At 53.0% G+C, this 20,051-nt stretch overlaps 1 protein-coding gene across 4 annotated transcripts in view; it reads left to right on the forward strand.

Moving 5' to 3' along the window:
• CD276 (CD276 molecule) overlaps positions 1–9,380 on the forward strand; it is a 30,691-nt gene extending 21,311 nt beyond the window's left edge. For all 4 annotated transcript variants that reach the window (XM_082619843.1, XM_082619842.1, XM_082619840.1 and 1 more), the window contains 4 exons: positions 3,314–3,448; positions 4,502–4,543; positions 5,957–5,992; positions 7,978–9,380. In XM_082619843.1, coding sequence (XP_082475969.1) covers positions 3,314–3,448; positions 4,502–4,543; positions 5,957–5,992; positions 7,978–8,000 — 236 coding nt within the window. In that variant the 3' untranslated portion in view covers positions 8,001–9,380. The remainder of the gene's footprint in view (positions 1–3,313; positions 3,449–4,501; positions 4,544–5,956; positions 5,993–7,977) is intronic.
• The last annotated feature ends 10,671 nt before the right edge of the window (positions 9,381–20,051 follow it).

Consider the following 20,051-nt stretch of genomic DNA (forward strand, 5'->3'; position numbering starts at 1 on the left):
GAGCTGGGAAGGTGTTGCTACATCACCATCTGATGCTGGGCACCATCTGACTGCGAGGCCCTGAGAGACAGCTGGGCCTCTCCAGGTGGCCATACCCCTCACCCCATCAATGTCAGCTCTCCTGATGGAGTTCAGCGGGACCCAGGCAGCCTTTGGAACAGCCGGGCTCTCTCTGCTGCCCCCATGTGGTCAAACACTAGATCAACGCCGCCCCTTTGGCAGTTGCCGCAATCTCTGGTTTTGGGGTCCTAGCCCAGACACACTTCCCTTCCTTTAGTGCCCACCTGAGTGGCACTCAGGTGAAGTGGGCTCAGGCCCACACTCAGGCCAGGGGAAGCCGTCTTCATCCTTGTTTGGACCTCATTCTGGCTCCTCTGTCCCTCCTCATGGGCCAACTAAGCTTTCCCAGGGGTCTCCCTGCATTCTCTGGGGTCAGGACAGCAGGTTCTGTCCATCTGGTTCTCCTGTTTTCTCTTCCATGACTTCCACCCAACCCACAGCCCATGCAAGTCCTGATCCCCCTGGTGGCCAGTTTCTGCATAAGCCTCTGGATTCACAGACTTATTCCTATCTTCCTGTTCCCCCCACTTACATGGATATTACGTGGCCTTCACTTCTGCGAGCTCAGAGGCAGTGCCCATCACACTTGCCTTCTAGGAATTCAGGCTCATTCCTCCTTCTCTTTTAGGGTTTTCCTTCTGGCAAGGCTGTGTTCCCTCTGCCCACCCCCTCCCCAAGATTGATCCCACCCTCTTTCTCGAGACCCTCAGGTCTGTACTTTCTGTGGAGGAGTCACTGCCCTGGGCTGTTGGATGTCCTGAGGGGTCTCTTTGACCTTTTAGAGAACAGTATATGGTCTGATGTATCCACAGGAGAGAATCAGAAATATTAGATAGAGCAGGATTGACAGAGAATGTGAAGCTTTCAGAGAAGGGGGGTGGTCAGAATGGGCTGGAGTTTCAGGAGAAGTCTCTAGGGACAGGTGGGAGTTGAGGGGACCTTGAAGGATTGGTGAACTCTGTGATAATTTGCACACTGAGCTGAACTGGATATCCGCCACACTGTGTAGAAAGGGCTTGTGAATATAAATGTGGTTATACTCATGTACCTGAAGATGCAGGTCTGAACCCTACTCTGTCCTTGACTGGTGGGATGAAGGCAAGGCTGACCTGTGCTCCAGGCACCAACAACAGCCTAGGGGTGGACATAGCAAGAGCCCCTCCTCCTGGGTACTTCTGTGGCTCTGCTCCATGCTTTGCTGCAGGAGCCCCACCCTGGGATCCCCAGGGGTTTTTTCAGTGTGCTTCATGGACCGGCCCCTCATGTCAGCTGCCAAACTCCTTTCCTGCTCCTGCTCACTGGGGACATTTACCCCACCTAAGAGAAAAATCTGTATTGAAAATTTTAGTAGCTGACATTTAAAGTGCTTTCATTTCACAGATGAGGAAACTGAAACCCAGAGAGAAGAGAGAACTTTCCCAAGGCCACAGGCTAGCACAGTGGCTCTGACTCTTTTGGTGATTAGACACCTCTCTGAAAATTGGATACATGATAAATGCAGTCACTTGCATTTAAGTTTTGAGGGTTTGTGGCCCTTCTAAACTCAAACACGGGGGTCTGTGGACCTTGGCTCCGGCAGCCTGCTGTGAGCAGATGAACTGGAACCAGAATCCAACTTTTAGCCTCTCAGCCTAATTTTCTTTCCTCCCCACCACCCAGCCTCCTGTTTTTGTGAGAGCAGGTCTGGCCTACTTTGGAGCCCTTGGCCTGTATTTTGCTTCAGGCAGCTTTGAGCCTTGTTAAACACTCTGGGATTGAGACTTTCAGTCCTCCAGCCTGGTCTCTCCCGCACCTGGGGGTGCTGTATGTGGAGGGGGCTTTATGGAGCAAACACTGGACATGGAGCCTGGAGATGCAGGTCTGAGCCCTGCTCTATCCTTGACTGGTGGGACGAGGGCAAGTCTGACCTGTGCTCTAGGCACCAACACCAGCCTGAGGGTGGACATAGCAAGAGCCCCTCCTCCTGGATATTTCCGTGGCTCTGCTTTCCTGCAGGAGCCCCACCCTGGGATTCCCAGAGGTCCCTTCCATGAGCTTCAGGGACTGACCCTCCAGGCCCCTCGTATCAGCTCCTGTCCTCCTCCCCTGCTCCTGCTCGCCAGGGTGATGGGTCCCTTTGCTGCCAATATCCAGAGCGGCAGCGTTGCCAGCCATGCCCGTTGAAAGTGACATTGGCTGCAAATCCCTGCATCTGTGTCACGGTCTCCACTGCCCAAGGGTTCATGGCACTGCTGTCTGCTCTGACAGCACCTTCTGCAGGAGCTGCCTTCCCCCTGGCTTTTGTTAGATTTGTTGTCTCCAGGGCCTCTGCTCAGGACCCCGCGTGGGTCCTGGGACTGGGCTGGAGGATGGTGTGCTCAGAACAGCTGCTGGCCCTGACCCAGTCAAGGGTGGTTCAACTCCTTCCCTCTGCCCTGAAATAGCTAAGAGGGGGGCCCTCAGCGTTTCACAGAAACATTCCCCTGGCAAGTCTCCTCCTCTTGGGTAAACCCAGAACCTTCACTCTGGCACCCTCAGTGTCCGCCCTCATCTTTACATGGGAATCTGCAAACATCTTCTGTCAAGGGCTGGATCATGTATATTTTAGGTTTTGTGGGCCACGTACCGACTTTGTTGCTGCTGCTGCTGCTGCTTCTCCTTTTGTTGGTAACCCTTTACAAATGTAAGACTATCATTAACTCAAGGGTTGTACAAAAACAGGCCAAGGCCAGATTTGGCCCACGGGCTGTAGTTTGCCAACTCCTGATCTATAAGATGGAGGGTATCACCAGGTGGGACTGGGGTAATCAGGGAGGGCCTCCCGAGGAGGCATCGTAAGCTAGATGGAGAGTTAGGGAGCAGTTTTTAGGTAGAGGAAACTGACAGCAGTGGTGAGGGGGCTGGAAGGAGCCTCTGCAGAGAATGGTTAGGATACCAGTTTGGCTGGAGCAGTGGAGTTACAAAGAAGAAGACTGAAGCACTATTCTCATGTCAGTAGGGAGCCATGGAAGGTTCTTGAGCATCATCAACCACAGACTCTTCAGCCCTCCCACATTGAGGCATGTCCCCACGGCAGCCACGGCCATCAGGGTTTAGAGGGTGTATGGATGGGCAGGGAAGGGGCACGGGAACTTAAGTAAGCTCTCTTCATGGTGTCGGGGCCCAGTGAGGGTAGGAGCCCCTGTTCACACCTTGGAGGCAGAGGGGCTGTCCTCAGGGCCACTGGGGGCCAGGCATGACAGTCTCTCTCCATTCTCCCCACCTCTCCTCCCAGGGCAGCCCATGACATTCCCCCCTGAGGCCCTGTGGGTGACCGTGGGGCTCTCTGTCTGTCTCGTTGCACTGTTGGTGGCCCTGGCCTTCGTGTGTTGGAGAAAGATCAAACAGAGCTGTGAGGAGGAGAATGCAGGTGAGTGAGAGAGGGGGGTGTGCGTGTGTGCGTGCGTGTGTCTCTGGGTATGTTAGTGTGTCTGTGACAACAACACGAGTGTCACTTTCCAGTGACAGAATGAGTGTGGGTGTGCAGATGCAGCTAGACTGTGTGTGTGTGTGTGTGATCTTGAGGCCGAACATGTGTTGTAAACAAGTGTGAGCCTGCCCGTGAGTGTGCAGACATGGCAGGACGAGTGTGGATATTAGTGTGACTGGGAGTGAGTGGTGGATGTGTGACAAGGGGATGGATGTGTCTGTGCAAACAAGCGTGACTGTGAGAGCCTATGTCACATGGGAGTGTCTGTGAGTGAAAGCACATGGAACTTGAGTAGCACGAGCGTGAATGCTTCGTGGGTTTGCGTGTCACCATGAGAGGGTGTGTCTGCCTCAAGTGGGGCAGAGTCTGAAGCAGCTGCTGTTTGCTTGGGCTGGGGGGTCAGTAGGAGTTGACTTTGGTGATTGGTAGGTGGTGAGTCGACATCGATAGGTAGGTGGTTTGACCTTGATAGGTAAGTTGACTCTAGTGAGTGGTGGGTGAGTTGACCCTGATGGGTGGTATGTGGGTGAACATGAAAGTAGATGGTGAGGGGTGGGAGATGACTGGGTGTCAGGAAGGAGAGCGTATGTGAATGGAGAGGAGACTGGTCAGTTGGAACAGGTGGGTGGCTGCCAGTGTGGCAGGTGGCTGGGCAGGCTGCGGAAGGATGAGGAACCATAGATGGGTGGGTATGCACATTGGAGGTGGTGGTTGACTCGGTTGGTGAGTGAGTGGATGGTGGGTGATGGGGCTGGTGGATGGTGGAGGGGCAAGTAGCTGGTCCTTGGCCAGGTGAGTGGTGGGCTCCAGCCTGGGGTCCCTTTCGTCCTGCCACAGCGCTCTGCTCTGTGCTGGTCTCAGGCTCTGACCCTGTGTCCAGCATTTGGACCATAGACCAGACCTGCTCAGCCCCATTTACCTGCTCTCACGCTCCCGGGAGCAGAAGTTCAGTGATGAAAGTGGGGCTGAGGAAGTTTTGGTTCACTCTTCTAGGCGCTGAGGACCAGGATGGGGATGGAGAAGGATCCAAGACGGGTAAGTCTGAGCTAAGAGCTGGCACTGAGCAGGGGAGAGGACTCCAGAGTCTGGAGGGGCCACGTTCACTTGAAGGTTTGAATGAAGTGTGTCCCGGGGACTGAGGCCTCCCAACCTAGGTGCGTCTGTCTTTGCTCAGCGTTAGACCTCAGGCAGGTCTCCCGGGTGCTGCTTCGTTTCTCCTGCCTCTGCCTTTACCCGCCTACCAGGCCACTCAACCCTGAGGGACCTGCACTGTGGAGTCTGGTGGCTTCCTAGGGGTGGAGTGAGGGTTCAGGAGACAGGGCAGCCTGGGTTTTAGTTCCAGCTTGAGCTCATATAAGCTGAGTGGCCTTGAGCAAGTCACTTTACCTCTCTGGGTCTCAGTTTCCTCCTAACTGCTCCCTTCATAGATTGTGTGGGTTAAATTAAATGAGATCATGTATCTAAAGGGCCTAGTATCATACCTGGCGCCTGTAAGGGCTCCATACTTTGCAGTCCTGTTATTAGGACTGTATTATCAGCCTGACACAGTCCCACTCTGGTTAGAGGCTGTGTGACTTTGGTCCAAGTGCTTTGTTCCTCTGGGCTTCAGTTTCTCATCTGTAAAATGTCATCCTGCCCTGATGGCACCAGAGGGCCATTTTGAAGCTATCTCGAGTGACTTTGCAAAGGGCATGGCACGAGCCTGGAGCCCAGCGGGGGCTGGGTGCCAAGGTACTGGTGCCCCACAGTCACTGGAGGCCTCACTGCCTTCTCTTCCCTGGGCTTCTTGGCTGGGGGAGGCAGGTTCCCACTGAGCCATTTGGGATGGTGCCAGTTGACACAGGTTTCCCCCAACACCTGCAGAAGGAAGGGCAGGAAATTGACCCCTGGGGACTGCTGTAAATTGTGTCAATTAATTCTCTGCCTTTGGTGTCCCCGGGTGTGGCCAGTGTGGAGACAGCCCTGGGATCAGGCCTCATTTTTCATGCTCGGAGGCAGGTATAATTGGCAGAAGGGAGGGAGTGGGAGAAGAGGGAGGCTTAGAGAGCACTGGGTCCCAGTTCTGCACGATCCCAGGCCCACCGGGGGACACTTGCAGCCTCCTTCAGTGCCTCACTTCACCCTATTTGTATAGCCGGCTCAGCGTACTCTCACATCTCCAGCTCATAGGAGGGCCGGGGAGTTGTTCCCATTATAGAGATGTAGAAAACCGAGGCCCGGGGGGAGGAGTGACAAGCCACAGAGTGGAGCTGGGACTTGGGATAGCAGCCGAGGGCCCCTTTTCTGGTGCTGTGATGTTGCCCTCACCCTCTCAACTCTCCCTCCTGCCTTCTCCCAGTTCTTCTAGCCTTTATTTCTTCCTTGGCTCCTGTGCCTCTCTGCCCAACACCCTACCCCACCACTTTTCACGGTGCCCCCCTCACTGTGTACTCCTTCCTTTTTTTGTAGCCCTGCGGCCTCTGAAACACTCTGAAAGCAAAGAAGGTAAAGACACGTGGTGTTTGAGATTGTGTATCTGTGTGTTTGTGCACCTGTGTGTAGGAGGCTGGGGAGGGTTGTTGTTGGTGGGGGTGATTATCACCCTTCACTGCTGCCCTGAGGCTCCCTCCCCAGAAGAGCAGCCTCGATTCCCCCCTGTTGAAATGGCAGAGAAACCAAGGTCCCCGCTGCTCTAACAGGACGCAAATATGATAGAGGCTTAACCAGGACAGGAGTCGAGGTTGTGTTAAGGCCACTGGTGCCCTGGAACCAACTTCCACTTACCTGGTTTCTGTCTTCTTCCACTCAAAGCTTCCAGCCCCAGGTCCAGAATAGCTGCTCCAGCTCCCACAGCCCCTCCAGAAGTAAGGGGGAAAGAGGAGAGGGAGGGGACATTTTCTTCTAGGGCTTGACTAGAAATAGCTCGCATCACTCCCGTTTATATCCATTTGTCAGAACCTAGTCACATGACTCCTAACTCAAGTGAGGCTAGGAAATGGGGTTTTCAGCTAGACAGCCACGTTCCTGGTCCATAGCCAGTGGTTAGTAAGTGTTAGCAATCATTATTATTTAGATTACTGTAACATCAGCAGTTACATTAGCAAGTGGTTGGTTGGAGGTTAGTTTAGTTTCAGATTCTTCCTTATTAAAAGTAACCAAGAGCCACACCTACATTATGTGTGTTTGTGTATAAATATGTGTATCTCTGTGTGTGTGTGTGTGCGTGTGAATTTTGAACAAACTATTCCTTGATGCATACTTGTCATTAAATATGAGTGGCTTCCAGCTAGAAAATCAAAGGTTTTGGGACCTTAATTTTTGGCCAGAGGTTATGGAGCCTTAAATAATTTTCAGGTTGCCTTGTTGTCCCTGTTAGGAAATAAACTTTCACCAAGTCCCTGGAGGCTCATCCCTGCATTTAGCTTTTCTTTGGGAAGAAAGGAAGGAAGGACATAGGCCCTGTGCTCAGGAAACTCCCAGAGGTGGGGGGCAGTGGGGCCCTCAGAGACCTGTGCAGAGTTCATGATAAAAGCTGGGTGAGGGGTCTTCAGAAAGGCAGCATCATGCAGAAGAAAGAGCCCCCAAGGGGAGACCTCGCTTTTAAGTCTCTGCCCATAACCTTCCAGGGGGGTTCCTCATCTGTGGAATAGAGTGAAATCCTGTCACACCTCCCTTATGAGATGCCAAGGTGCCAAATGCAGAAGTGCTCTGTAAAGCAAGTCCTTCAAAATGCTGTAGAACGTTCCATGGCAGGAGTGGAGGCCTGTGTTGGGGTCTGGAGGGATGGAGATAAATTATCCACCTCCCCGTTGTCCTGAACCAAAGGAGGCATAGAAGGATCGAGCAGATGGAGATCAAAACGTCAGCCTGGGTGTGTGGAGCAGGGGACCTCCTGACCCTGCTCCCCAGTGTGGCAGCCTGGCCCCCTGGTCTCTGGCCAGGCTGGACAAACACAGAGGCAGTCCCCGGAAGGGAGAGCTACTCTTCCAGGGACAGACGGAGCCCAAAGGATGGGAGAGGGAGGGGCAGGGTCACACATGACCCGGTCCATCTTCTAAACTCTCCGTGCAGGTCAGGGAGTGGAGTGAGGCCAGGGGTGTGAATCTATGGGGTGAAGAAGATGGATCAAAGGACAGGGAGGGTGTGGGGGCAGAGATGGGAAGGGAAGAGTGTGCCAGACAGAGGGGAGGGTTGTGTGCAGGGTGGGTGAACCCCTGAGGATTGAGAAAGAGGCTGGCGAGGATTGGGCAGTCTCCCCCAGGCACCCTCGTGGTCTGTCTGATGCCCAGCTGCTGTGTGTGTGTGTCTGTCTGAGCCTTGAGGGCAGTGCTTGATGCAGGGGGCTGCTAGTCAGACTGCTGGGCCCTGTCACACATACTCTTCCCCTTGAGTATGTGACCACATCCCTGGGGTTCTGGCACGCTTCCAACAGTAGAACTCCTGCATTTAATGCTCTCCCCCCTTTTTCTCCTTCCCATCATGAAATGCAGATGATGGACCAGAAATAGCCTGACCACGAGGACCAGGGAGCTGCTGCCCTGCCCTGGGGCTCCCACCTCTGGCTGCACTGGGGCCTCAGTGTGAGCCCTGGGCTGGGGGCTTCTCTGCCCTTAACAGATGGCTTCTGCTCTAGCGGGTCTACTCATTCTGCAAAGGACACGATACATAGACCACCCCGCAGCCTTATTTCTCCGATGGACACGATTCCCAAGTCATCCTGCTGCCTTATTTCTCCAGTGACACGATACATAAATCATCTTGCCGCCTTATTTCTCCAATGGATATGCCACATGGACTAGCTGGCTGCCTTTTTTCTTCAAAGATGTGATACACAGTCACCAATTATCACTTCTCAGCATTTTCTCCCACCTGCCCATAATTCTGTCTCCTCTGACAGGGCCACTGCAGCCTTAGCATTTCCTCGAGTCTAGAGGCTTCTCCTTCTGCTCTGTCCCTAAAGTTGGCCTTTCCCCTGTCCTACTGAGTGAAGACAGGGCCCCTCCCCCAGGCATGCAGACATGCAGGTGCACGTGCTGGAACACGTGAGGACCTCCTCTGGCCCCGTCTCTTCCGTGGCGCCCTGGGCTGTGCCCTGTGAGCCCCACCTTCTGCCCGCCCTCCCCACGGGAAGCACGTGCTGGTCACACTGGGTCTCTGGGCGGCTGTGTGGGCCCCCTTGGGGTCAGCTTCTGTCCCTCTGCTTTTCCTGACTTCCCTTTCGTTCATCCACTCAAGTAATGTTCACTGAGCATCTATGGGGTGTCAGCACTGTGTTAGGTGCTGGGGACCCCACGTGAGAAGACAAGCCCCTCCCTAAGGAGCTTGCCGTTCAGCTGGGAAACCCGTGAGGAAAGAGTGGCTGTGAGGGGCTCCTGCCTGGCTCGCTACTGTACTCCTCTTCTGTACCGCATTTCCCTGGATACCTCACTCCCATCACATCCCTAATCCTTACCCAGAACAGAGGGTGGGGGCAGAAACCTGGAGAGACGGACAAAGCCTCTCACCACGACTGGGGAATCTGATGGTTTCCAAAGTGTCTTTCCAGGCATGAGCAGGGGGGCAGGCAGCCAAGGCCTGACAGACCCCGGGAAGCTGAGAGCCACAGCATAGGGGAAGCCTGGGGCCTCTCCTCGCTGGCTGGAGCTTGAGGGCAGGGACAGCCCCCTCTCCCACCATGGTGCTATTCTGGGGCTGGGTAGCCACTTCCTGGCTTGTCTCGGGCCGGTCCCCAGCCTCTAGTGGAGTAAACTTCTGATGATCTGATGTCCTCCTGTTGACATCCCTCCCTTCACCAGGAATGAAAGATGTGGGGATTTCTAATTTAAATGTGGGACTCTGAGGAACTTTGTTAACTGGGGGTGTATTTTGGGAAAAATAAATGCCTTTGTAGAAAGCTTTTTCTCTGTAAACTGTGTGGCAGTAGGGCGGGCAGCAGGACTTGGCAGGAAGGGTTCCCTCCTGGACGTTTGAAGCCAGAGTGGGGATACCTGGATCTCCTTACTGTCACTGTCCTTAAGTCACGGGGTCTCCATGACCCCCTCTCTAGCCTCAGTTTCCCCCTTGGTAAAGTGATGTTGGCTGTGCAGAAAGCCAGGCCCTTTGGTCACTTTTTGGGGCTCCACCCTGAAATAGCTTTATCTGAGAAGACTAATAGCTTTGTCTCAGAAGACTCAGACCTCAGGCTTCTTTAAGGGCTAATGCCCCCATTTCATGGATGGGGAAGCTGAGACCCAATAAGAAGCTGACACAGGAAAGGAGCTCTGTGTGCTGTTCTTGGCTGACCCAGTGGAATGGGCACCAGGCCCGAGTCAGAGGTCCAGGTCCAGGACCTAGTTCTACCCTGTGATCCTGAGCTGGGCATTTCGCTTCTCTGGGCCTTAGTTTTCTTATATGAAAAATGGGCCTGAGGTTTTCACCACCTTCTGGCTCCAAAGACTGGGAAGAGGGGTTGAATGTGGCAGGCAAACAGCTTCCAGAGAACCGGGTTCAGGGACGTGGGAGCCTGCAGAGTGCACAGTGCTCCTTTGCCCCGGGTGCCAGGGTCTCAGAACTGGCCAGCCAGTCAGTCCCCGAGCTCTGCAGGCCCTGGGGCAGCTGGAGGAGACTGGGCTGGGGGTCAGGACACTTGACATTTTTTCCCCAGCTCTGCTACTATCTTGTGACCAAGTCCTTCATCCCTCTAAACCTTCATTTCCTTATCTATTAAGAAGGGGTGACGAGTCCTCTTCTGAAAAGTATGTGGCATTCTTTACAAACTGGGGTGCTTCTTCTAAAGTCGATGACCCTGGGAATGAGACCGGTCACCTTGCTAGAAGTCCCACCCCGGTCCTCTGGGTGGGTTTTAGAATCAAAAGCCTTGTGCTGAGGGTCTGCCTTTGCCCCTTATCTCCCCCTGTGCCCTTGAGCGTGTTCTCACCTCACCAGACATTAACCCCACTTGTACGGTGGAGACAATAGTAGTTCTTTTTTCATAGGAACGTTGCGAGGGTTGGACAAAGCAGGAAGAAGACACTACAAACTGTAAAGTGCTGGGCACGCGTGACAGCTTATCTTTCCCTCCCCGCAGTCGGGCTGCACACTCTTGCTCCCTCTGAGATTTTGTAGATGGAGCACAGTGACCCAGAGCAAGCTGTCTGAACCTCAGTTTGCCCATCAGTAAAACAGGCATGGTAACCGGTGCTTTTTCTCTCTGACAGGGCTGGGATATGGCTCAGACATGATGCTGTATCAAATGCTCAAGGGAGGGACCCGGCAGGTGTGGGACTTCCCTGGGGGCTGAAGAGTGAGGAAGGTGGCCACTAAGTCCCCTGGTGACTGGTGCCCCAGAGAGCAGTACTTTTAGCTGCCTTCCTGGGCAAAACTCCAACTCCTGCGTTTTAATGGAGAAATAATTCTCACAGTGTGACAAGCTGTAGCCTGCAGGTGTCACATCCATATTAAAGAGGGGACAGAGCAAGGGTTCATTTTCCTGGCTTGAGATGTGACCAGAATTCACCTCCAGGACCATATGTAACCAAGGCTGTGAAGACCAATTAGTGGCCCTGACTACTCAGGACAAGGGGACTGGGTGTGTGTGTGTGGGGTGCCCTACCTTTCTCTACCTGCTTGCTTCCTCTTCAGAGCCCTCTGCTTCCACTCACAGGCAGGGACGGCACCTTCCATGGGGCCTGTTCAGGGAGAGGCTCCTGACCTTGCTCATCCCGGGAGGTGGTTGCCAAGTGGGATGCTGCTGGTACATGTGGGCCAATGAGCAGAGACCCTGGCAGATTCTGAGCTGGGCAATGGCCAAAGATCTTGATGCAAAGCCCGAGTCTTAAACTGAGACATGAAGCCAAAGTTTACTCCGAGGAGTCCGAAACCCAGGCCTCCAAGTGCAGGGCATTCACAGAGGGGCAGGAGCGGAGCTGCCGTGAAGTGAGCAGCCGGAACGTAGAGAGTGTGGCGGGCAGAGGCTTCAAACACCACAAACGCAAACAGTACAGAAATGTATAGGTGGTTGTCTTCATCTCCAGTCCCTCCACTCAGAGGGAAGCACTGCTAAGGGTTTGATAGCCTTCCAGACTTTTCTCCAGGCTTACACATTTATAAAAACGCAATTGTACATACAGTTCTGCAACTATTTTTCTGTTTTCTTTACCATTTTCTCAAGTCAGTTCTCTTTCTTTACTTTTTATATGGAGGTGTATCATACATCTAGTGTGTAGAAGATGCTAGTCCTCAGGGTATGGCTCTGTGAGGTTTTTTTTTTTTTTTTTTTTTTTTGTGGTACGCGGGCCTCTCACTGTTGTGGCCTCTCCCGTTGTGGAGCATAGGCTCTGGACGCGCAGGCTCAGCGGCCATGGCTCACGGGCCCAGCCGCTCCGCGGCACGTGGGATCCTCCCGGACCGGGGCACGAACCCATGTCCCCTGCATTGGCAGGCGGACTCTCAACCACTGCGCCACCAGGGAAGCCCGCTCTGTGAATTTTTATAGAAGTATTTACCCATGTAAACATCACCCAGATCAAGATATAGAACATTTTCAGAATCCAGAAAGTTCCCTCCTGCCCCTGCCCAGTCAATGGCCCCACCCAGAGGTACTACTCTGGTTGCCCTCACCATGGATTGGTTTTGCTTGTTCCTGAACTTCATGTAAGTGGAGTCCTACTGTATATACTATTTTGTGTCTAGCTCCTAGCAAGAGACTTCCCTCATTCTTTTAAAATGGCTACATAGTATCTCATGGTACTGCTGTTCTAGTATATATTTTGCCACTATCTATAGTTTGGAAACAAATAATGCAGCCTCGTGCTCCAGTTTCTACACTATGGAGCCCCAGAAGTGGGATCATGGCGTCATAGGCCTGTGTTGGTAGAGCTGCCAGTTGTTTGGGCTGCCTTTTTTTAAAAAATAAATAAATTTATTTATTTATTTTTGGCTGCACTGGGTCTTCGTTGCTGTGCGTGGGCTTTCTCTAGTTGCAGCGAGCAGGGGCTACTCTTCCTTGCTGTGTGTGGGCTTCTCACTGCAGTGGGTTCTCTTGCTGCGGAGCACGGGCTCTAGGCACGCAGGCTCAGTAGTTGTGGTGCGCGGGCTTAGTTGCTCTGAGGCATGTGGGGTCTTCCCGGACCAGGGCTCAAACCCGTGTGCCCTGCATTGGCAGGCGGATTCTTAACCACTACACCACCAGGGAAGCCCCTGGGTTGCCTTTGTAGCCAATCCCTGTGGCAGCAAAAACTTGCAAATGAAGAACACTTAGGGCCACTAGCAAAATGGATTCTAGACAGGGCAAAAATGGTGCTGGGAACTGCCGCCCCAGCCAGGCTCTCAGGGACTCTGCCGCGGAGCCCGACTCAGCAGCAGACGGGGCCTGTGGGCCTCTCTTTCTCTCCCACCCACCCCACACCACCTTCCCCATCATCACCTACCTTGTGGTGGCCCCGCCTCAGTTCCCCAGGAGCTAGCGGTCTTCGTGGTTCTGGGACCCCAGTCTTGGAGGTGAGTGCGTCTGCCTCTTGCTGGGTGGGGTGGGAGCAGCCGTCTGAGTGTGTGAGCTGAGCCTTGGGCTGAGCCCTGCATCCTGTACCCACCACACCTGACCCCAGAAATGGGGCCACGTTCATCAGCATCTCACTGGATGCAGGTGCCTCAGGGCAAGTTAAATTCCCTGCACTTGTGTCTGAGGGTGTTCATGACCTGGCCATTTGGCTCCACCAGCTCCAGGTAATTATGGTGACACTATTTCACCACTAATGAGGTGGTGCTCGTTAGAGCACAGGAAGCACTGGGTCTCATGGGGCGTGCACATCCCGGCCCTCAGAGACAGAGTGTCTGCGACCTTTGTCCCCAGCCTTTCCCCAGCACCTGAGAAGCAAAAGAACTCCCTCCCCTCAACTTCCCTCAGCTGATATGATTTATTCACCCCTATTGCCCTCCTCTGGACATGTTTCATTATTGTCCCTTTCAGATGGAGGCCCTGCCATGGATCAAAATGTTTCAGCTCACGGTAGATCAGCCTCTCACCTCCTTGATCCTTGAGTACTATGCTCCTAGTGATACAGCTCCAGATCACATTCGTCCAGTGGTTCTCAACCCTGGCTGCACCTTAGAATCACTTAAGAAAGTTTTATTAAGAGTAGTGCCTGGGCCCCACCCCTAGAAGTTCTGATGCAGCTGGTTGAGATCATTGTTAAATATTTGATGTTCATACCCCAGGGGCTCCTGCCTAGCTTACAAGTTAATGTGAAATAGGATTCAGAGAGACAACCCTGAGCCGAGGCTTTGGAGACCAGGCACATGAGACAAGCCAGCTGTTCTCAGTGATGACTGAATCAGACCAAAGGGTATTTGTTTTCTCACTAAAGGAATCACAGACAATACAGGTGCAAGAAAGGTTAAAGGAAGTGATCTTGTTTAGTGTGGAGAAGAGGGGGGCCCTATTCCCTGTGTTGTGGGACCCAGAGGAGAGCAGGAACCCTGAGTTCCTACCCTTGGTCAGACCAGGCACCCATGCTCCAGGGAAGTGAGAAAAGATAGGGTGTCAGGGATGATGACTCAGCCCCCTTCACCTGAGGACAGGAGAAAGGGGGCTCCCTCCTTTTCCTCCCACTGCCTCCCCTTCTCCCTCTGTCTCTCTCCCTTGTCGCCCCCAGGCCTCCAGATGTGCACAGTCACATGGCAGGTTCTGGCTCCCTCCCTCCCTCCTTCCAGCACCACGAAGGGAAGGACCATCTGTCCTGCTTGCTGCAGCCCAGCAGTCTGTGCGCGTGTGCCAGGCTCAAGGAAGCACCCTTCACGCTCTTCCTGCTCTCTTTCCTCTCTGCCTCAAACTTGCTTCTGCCCCAGGATATTCTGTGGCCTCCATGGTTCTGCAGACCTGCTCTATCCAGAGTGACAAGAGTATAGCATCTTTCCCCATCCACTGCCTTCCACCACCCTCCTGCAAGGTCTTGGCCTCTAGTCCTTCCTCAGTCTCAAAACTTACCTATCTGGAGTCTACCTGTCTAGTCCCATGATTCACAGACTGTCAGGCTCCCAGGGTCCTAGTCTGCACCCTATCCCATTCCCTTCCTGCCTCTTGTGTTTCAATATCCTCTCCTAAGCAGTTCCTGCAGAATGGGACCCCATTCTCAGGGCGCTGGGAGTAAGGACCAACATGTGTCTCTGCCAGCCACTGAGCTGACATTTTGCCTTATTTGCTAAGATAATTTAGTGTAATTTGTTGCTAATGAATGAACGCATTACTTCTTGTTTCTATAGCCTTCATTAATTACTTTGAAGTCCATGTGCTCACTGGTGACAGCTTCAGCAAACATTCTGAGAACCTGAAGGTGGCCAGGTTGCAGAGCAAGCTCAGCCTCCTTGGGTGACCACGCTGAGGGCTTTGGTGACCGGGGCGTCATGGCCAGGGTGCTGATTTCCTTGGTATCTCCATCCAGGCTGCCCTTCTGAGTGTCCGCCCGTCCACTGCAGCTGGAAGGATCTGGGTCAGCCCTACAAGACAATGTGCTGGTGGCCAGGGACTCCGGACCTGGGGCATTTGTGGAGTGGGCTTGGCAATACTGGGAGAGGAGTCCATTTTGCTCTGTCTGCAGGATGGGTGATGAGGGAGAAGGGGACAGAGGTGACTGATGGAGCGGAAGAAGTTGTATGGATCATATTCAGTCCTGTTTATAAAAGCCTTTGCTCAAGCTCTTCCTCCACTGGGTCTGCCCTCTCTCCTCTCTGCCTATGGAAATCCTATGTACTCCCTCTTGTGTATCCCCCTGGATCCCTGACTGCATCTCGGTGTTTCACAGCCATAATAAAGCAATGGCTCCTTCGCTGCTCTCTGGGAGTTCATATCCTCCCTAGAGCAGGTCTGGATTTCCCCCACCCAGCCCAGGGCACAGAGCACCCCCTGTCCTCTGGTACATTGCAGGCAGGGAAGTACCCAAACCACATTAATCCAGTCTCTGAATGGAATTCAGACTGAGGCTGAAGTTTATTTCTGCACCATCCCCCGAAAAAAGGATTTCCCAGCAAATGAATAATGTAAATGAGGCTGCCAAAGGGTGCTTAACCTATTTAAAGGAATAATCTATTTAAAAAATCTCTTAGACAGCACCTATTTACCCAGAAACAATTGATATGGTAATTGCGAGTCATTCTCTTTTTTTATTTACCAGAGAATGTTCCCTAAGCTCCATGTTCACCCACTCCCACGCTCTATGTGGGGAATGCTACCTGCTAACCCTTGGGGTGCTAGGTACTCTGTGTCCTTGCAGGTCACAACTGCAAACTGAGGTCAAGAGCAGTTGACTGGTTGACTGGTTCCCTGGTTGACTGAGATGAAGAGAGATCGCCCAAAGGACAGAGGCTTCATGGCGTCACCTTACCTGCACTTATGTGATGTGAATGAATAGGTCTGAACAGATGGCCTCACGCTCAGCCTAGACCAACAGAGAGGGGATAGGCAGTCAGACAGGGTGTGGCAGGGGTGGAGGGGTGCGGGAGGACAGAGATGCGCAGGGGGAGGATTGCTCATTGCTCAGCTGAAGATGGCAGTAGAAGGAGCTCCAGGCTCGAGGGGGAGGCAGCCATGGCCCCCTGGGTACCAGCACTGCAGATCAATGTAATCCCTTGGCCTGCAGATCGATTCTGCTTTCTCAGGGTTTAATTGGCTTGTTGGCTTTGGCTTGGGGAAGAGAAAGAGGCTCTTACCCAAGGAGAGGAGCTGTGTCAGAGGCAGCCATGGCACCTCCATCCCTGCCCCACCCCCACAGAGGGATAATGGGGCAGGAGACACCATTCTTACCCCTTCCCCAGGTCCCTGAGCTGGGCTCTCCCTGCCCACTGGAGTGGGACAAGGCTAGGCTGAGATGCCTGGGCTGAGGGGCTCCTGGGGCTGGTTGTCTGGCTCTGTGCACCTGCTCTGGCTCTGTTGCTCCTGGTCTGATGTGGCTCTGGATGGGTATGTGCATGGAGAGAAGGGAGTAGATGAAAGAGTGTGGTGGGGAGGAGAGTGAAGGACAGCATCCACAAATCTGGGTACCTCAGCCTGCCCAGGAAGGGACCTCCCAGCTCTGTCCCCTGTACCACTGAGTCAGAGAAGGGGAGCAGTTGCCCAGCAACTCAGAGCAGCATTCAGAGGAGGGCTCTTGCCCCAGCTCAGTGCTGGGTCCATAGGACTCTGTTATATTGCCTTCTGGGGTTCAATCTGAGGACAGGAACATGGCATCAGAGCAGCCACCTTCACAAGGGGGGAAGGGCAGCCCAGCAAAGTGGGCTTCTCCTCTTTGCAGGCCCCACAGGGCCAGCCCCTCTGAGGGAGTAGATGTTTCATTGGTGGTGGTGGCAGTGGCGGCTGAGACCTCACAAGCCATCTCTCCTCCCAGCCTCAGCAGCCTCTTCTCTGATCCTGTGGTTTTCCTAACAAACATATTTAAAATATTTATGAAGGCAACTTCAATGAAGCAACACAACATTACTCTAAAATGATTTTCTTCTTCTAACAGGTAGCTTTGGCATGAGCGCTGATTGCTAAGCTCCTAAAGGCAGACCCTTCAGGGTGAAGCCCCAGGGTTGGCACTCACGGCTCTCCCTGAATGAGCTAAGCGGTGGTGGTCCCTTCCCTCTCTTGGGGGGCCAGGCCTGGTGGCAGGTGAGGAGGTAGGATGGTTTGATAGGGCTCAGGGACTGGACTCTGGAGGAAGAAGTTGACTGGATGAGGCTCTGGGACAACTCCTGATAGGGGAAGAGCCTGGAAACTGGAAGTTTCTCTGGAACCATGGACAGCCCCTCCAAGCTTTGCTCCTGGGGGGCTGAGAAGCCCAGGGGCTGGGAGCTAGGACTCCTGGGTCCATGCCCCACTTTGTTGATAGGAAGGGCTCTGCTCTAGAAGGAAGTGATGGATGCCATGGGTTGGTGGGGAGGGGCCTGGGATGCTTTGCCCACTGAAGAGTTGGTGGAGGAGCTCGGCTACTCTCCAGCAGTCCTGGGAAGACAGGATATGATAGCAATACCTTGTATACACAGGTTGGGGTGGCATTCAGGATTTGCAGCTAGCCCCAGATTCTTCTGTCTGGCCTTTGAAAGTCCAAGGAGTCCCCACCTGCCCTCCTTGCACAGACCCCTGCGCTGTCCTCTCATGTCAGCTAGATGCACCTTGTCCAACCCCCTCTGGTGCAGGCAGATGGGGAAATGGATGCTCCTTCTCACACCTCCACCCCTCCCCAGGCTGGAAGGAAAACCCCTGTCTATATCTATCTGGAATGCAGATGGAGGGAGGCAGTGATGGCAAAATCAGGGGAGGAGGGTTCTATCCTCACCCAGCTCATCCCCAGAAAAGCCTCTTTCTAACAAGAACTGTTTTCATCACCATCGCCTAAAGCCTGGAGCTGCTCTAATTATGTGTCAGGCTGGAATCTGACAGGAAGCATTTTAATTATTAATTTGAAGTGTGCCTAGTGTCAGAATGGAGGAGGGCTGGTTCCTTAAGCTCACTCATGCCCAGCCCTGTCTGCTGGGACCTCATTAGTGACACCCCAGGCCTCCCAGACCTCCCTCCTCAGGCAGAGCCTCTTTCCTGCCATGGTTCAGGATCTGCATCTCCCACTCCTCTGCCCTTCCTAACCCCCTGCTTTGCACGGTGCTCTCTTGTTTTCCTTATTTCCCTAAACCCTTTGGCATGGAGTCTACTGTTCCCACTGTACAGATGGAAGAGATTGAGGCCCAGGGAGGGCATGGGGTCTGCCTGATGTCGCAGCACACAACAGCCACAGGCAGGACAGAACCTCTGCATTTTCTAGTTTGGACTCTTTAGTACTTACCTGCCAGGAGAGGTGGTCTTCTGCAGGGCTGTCTTTCCCTATTGTCCCATCTTCATATTCACGTCATCTAAGGTGGCATGCAGAGTCTTCTTTGATGCGTTGCATGCATCTGACACTTTTTTTTTTTTTTTTTTTGTGGTACACGGGCCTCTCACTGTTGTGGCCTCTCCCATTGTGGAGCACGGGCTCCGGACGTGCAAGCTCAGCTGTCATGGCTCACGGGCCCAGCCGCTCCGTGGCATGTGGGATCTTCCCGGACCGGGGCACGAACCCGTGTCCCCTGCATCGGCAGGCAGACTCTCAACCACTGTGCCACCAGGGAAGCCCCATCTGACACTTTTAAGGAACAGTTTGCTTGCTCCATTTACACCCAGGCATGGGCATGCCCTTCTGGGTTCTGGGGCCAAACTGCTTGCCCTGTCCCAGGTGAGGTCGGGTAAGGGCCTGCCATAGACTGAGGATATCATTTGGCCTGTTTCCTTTTCTGCCTTGTCAAGGGAGATTCAGCTCCTGCTTATTGCTTGTTTTCTAGATTTGACCCTCCACATTCTCCTGTGGATCAGGGCCTGTCCCTTCTGTCACATGCCATTGTTTCTGGATTCAGGGCCATGCATTTCTGGATTCAGGGCCACGAAGCCCCAGACTGGACAGCAGCCCTGGAGCTGACAAATGTACTGTTTCACGTGTGTCCAGCTGCTGGCTTGCCTCCGTATCTGAAGATTCCTTTTGTTTTTCCTCTGAGCCCCGGGAGTTATGCAAGGTTGAGGTGGCGTTCCTATCCCAGGCTTCCCTCCTTGTGTTGCTAGATTCCCAGGTAGCCTGGCTCCACCCTGGCTGATCCCAGTCCTTCCCAGGCCATCCCTGCCTCAGTCCACATCCAAGGCTTAATGCTTAGGAAGTTGCTCTCAGCTGATGGCCTCTGGTTCACTTCTCTATGAAGCCTTCCTTTATGTTTGATCCCGTTCTGTAGCTGGATAGAGAGGCCATGATCTACTAGGGAGGTTTGATCTAGGAGGACCTGTGGGGTCCAGAGTAGGGAGAAGGAACCTTGGAGGAATTGTGGGAGGCTTACCAAAGATGGTGACATTTGAAATGAGACTTGAAGGATAATTGGTATTTTAGTCTTGGTTGGGTGTAGGAAACAGAAGCTACTGTATTTTAAGCAGAAAGAGGTTGAACTCAGGGTCCTGGGTGTTTACAAAATCATTGGAAGGGCTGAAGGAGCAGGCTTGAGGCTGGGTCTCCAGGAATGACTCCCAGAATACTACAGAACTGAACAGCCAGGAGGTTGCTACCTTGGCCACTTTAGAAAGGCATTGTGGTAGGCTGAATAATGCACCCCCCCAATATCCCTATCCTAATTTCTGGAACCTGTGAATATTATCTTACAATGGTAAAGGAGACTTTGCCGATGTAAGTTAAGAAACTTGATCTCACCAAAGTGGGTATAGAAGGCTCATATCTCAACATAATAAAAGCCATTTACAACAAACCCACAACCAACATAATACTCAACAGTGAAAAGCTGAAAGCCTTCCTACTAAATTCAGGAAAAAGACAAGGATGCCCACTCTCACCACTTCTATTCAACATAGTATTGGAAGTCCTAGCCAGAGCAATCAGACAGGATAAAGAAATAAAAGGTACCCAGAACAGAAGGGAAGAAGTAAAACTGTCACTATTTGCAGATGATATAATACTCTATATAGAGAACAGTTTTCACACAAAAACTATCAGAAATAATCAATGAATTCAGCAAGGTATCAGGATGTAAG

Source organism: Mesoplodon mirus (genome assembly GCF_964341445.2).
Source record: "Mesoplodon mirus genome assembly, chromosome: 4".
NCBI lineage: Eukaryota > Metazoa > Chordata > Mammalia > Artiodactyla > Ziphiidae > Mesoplodon > Mesoplodon mirus.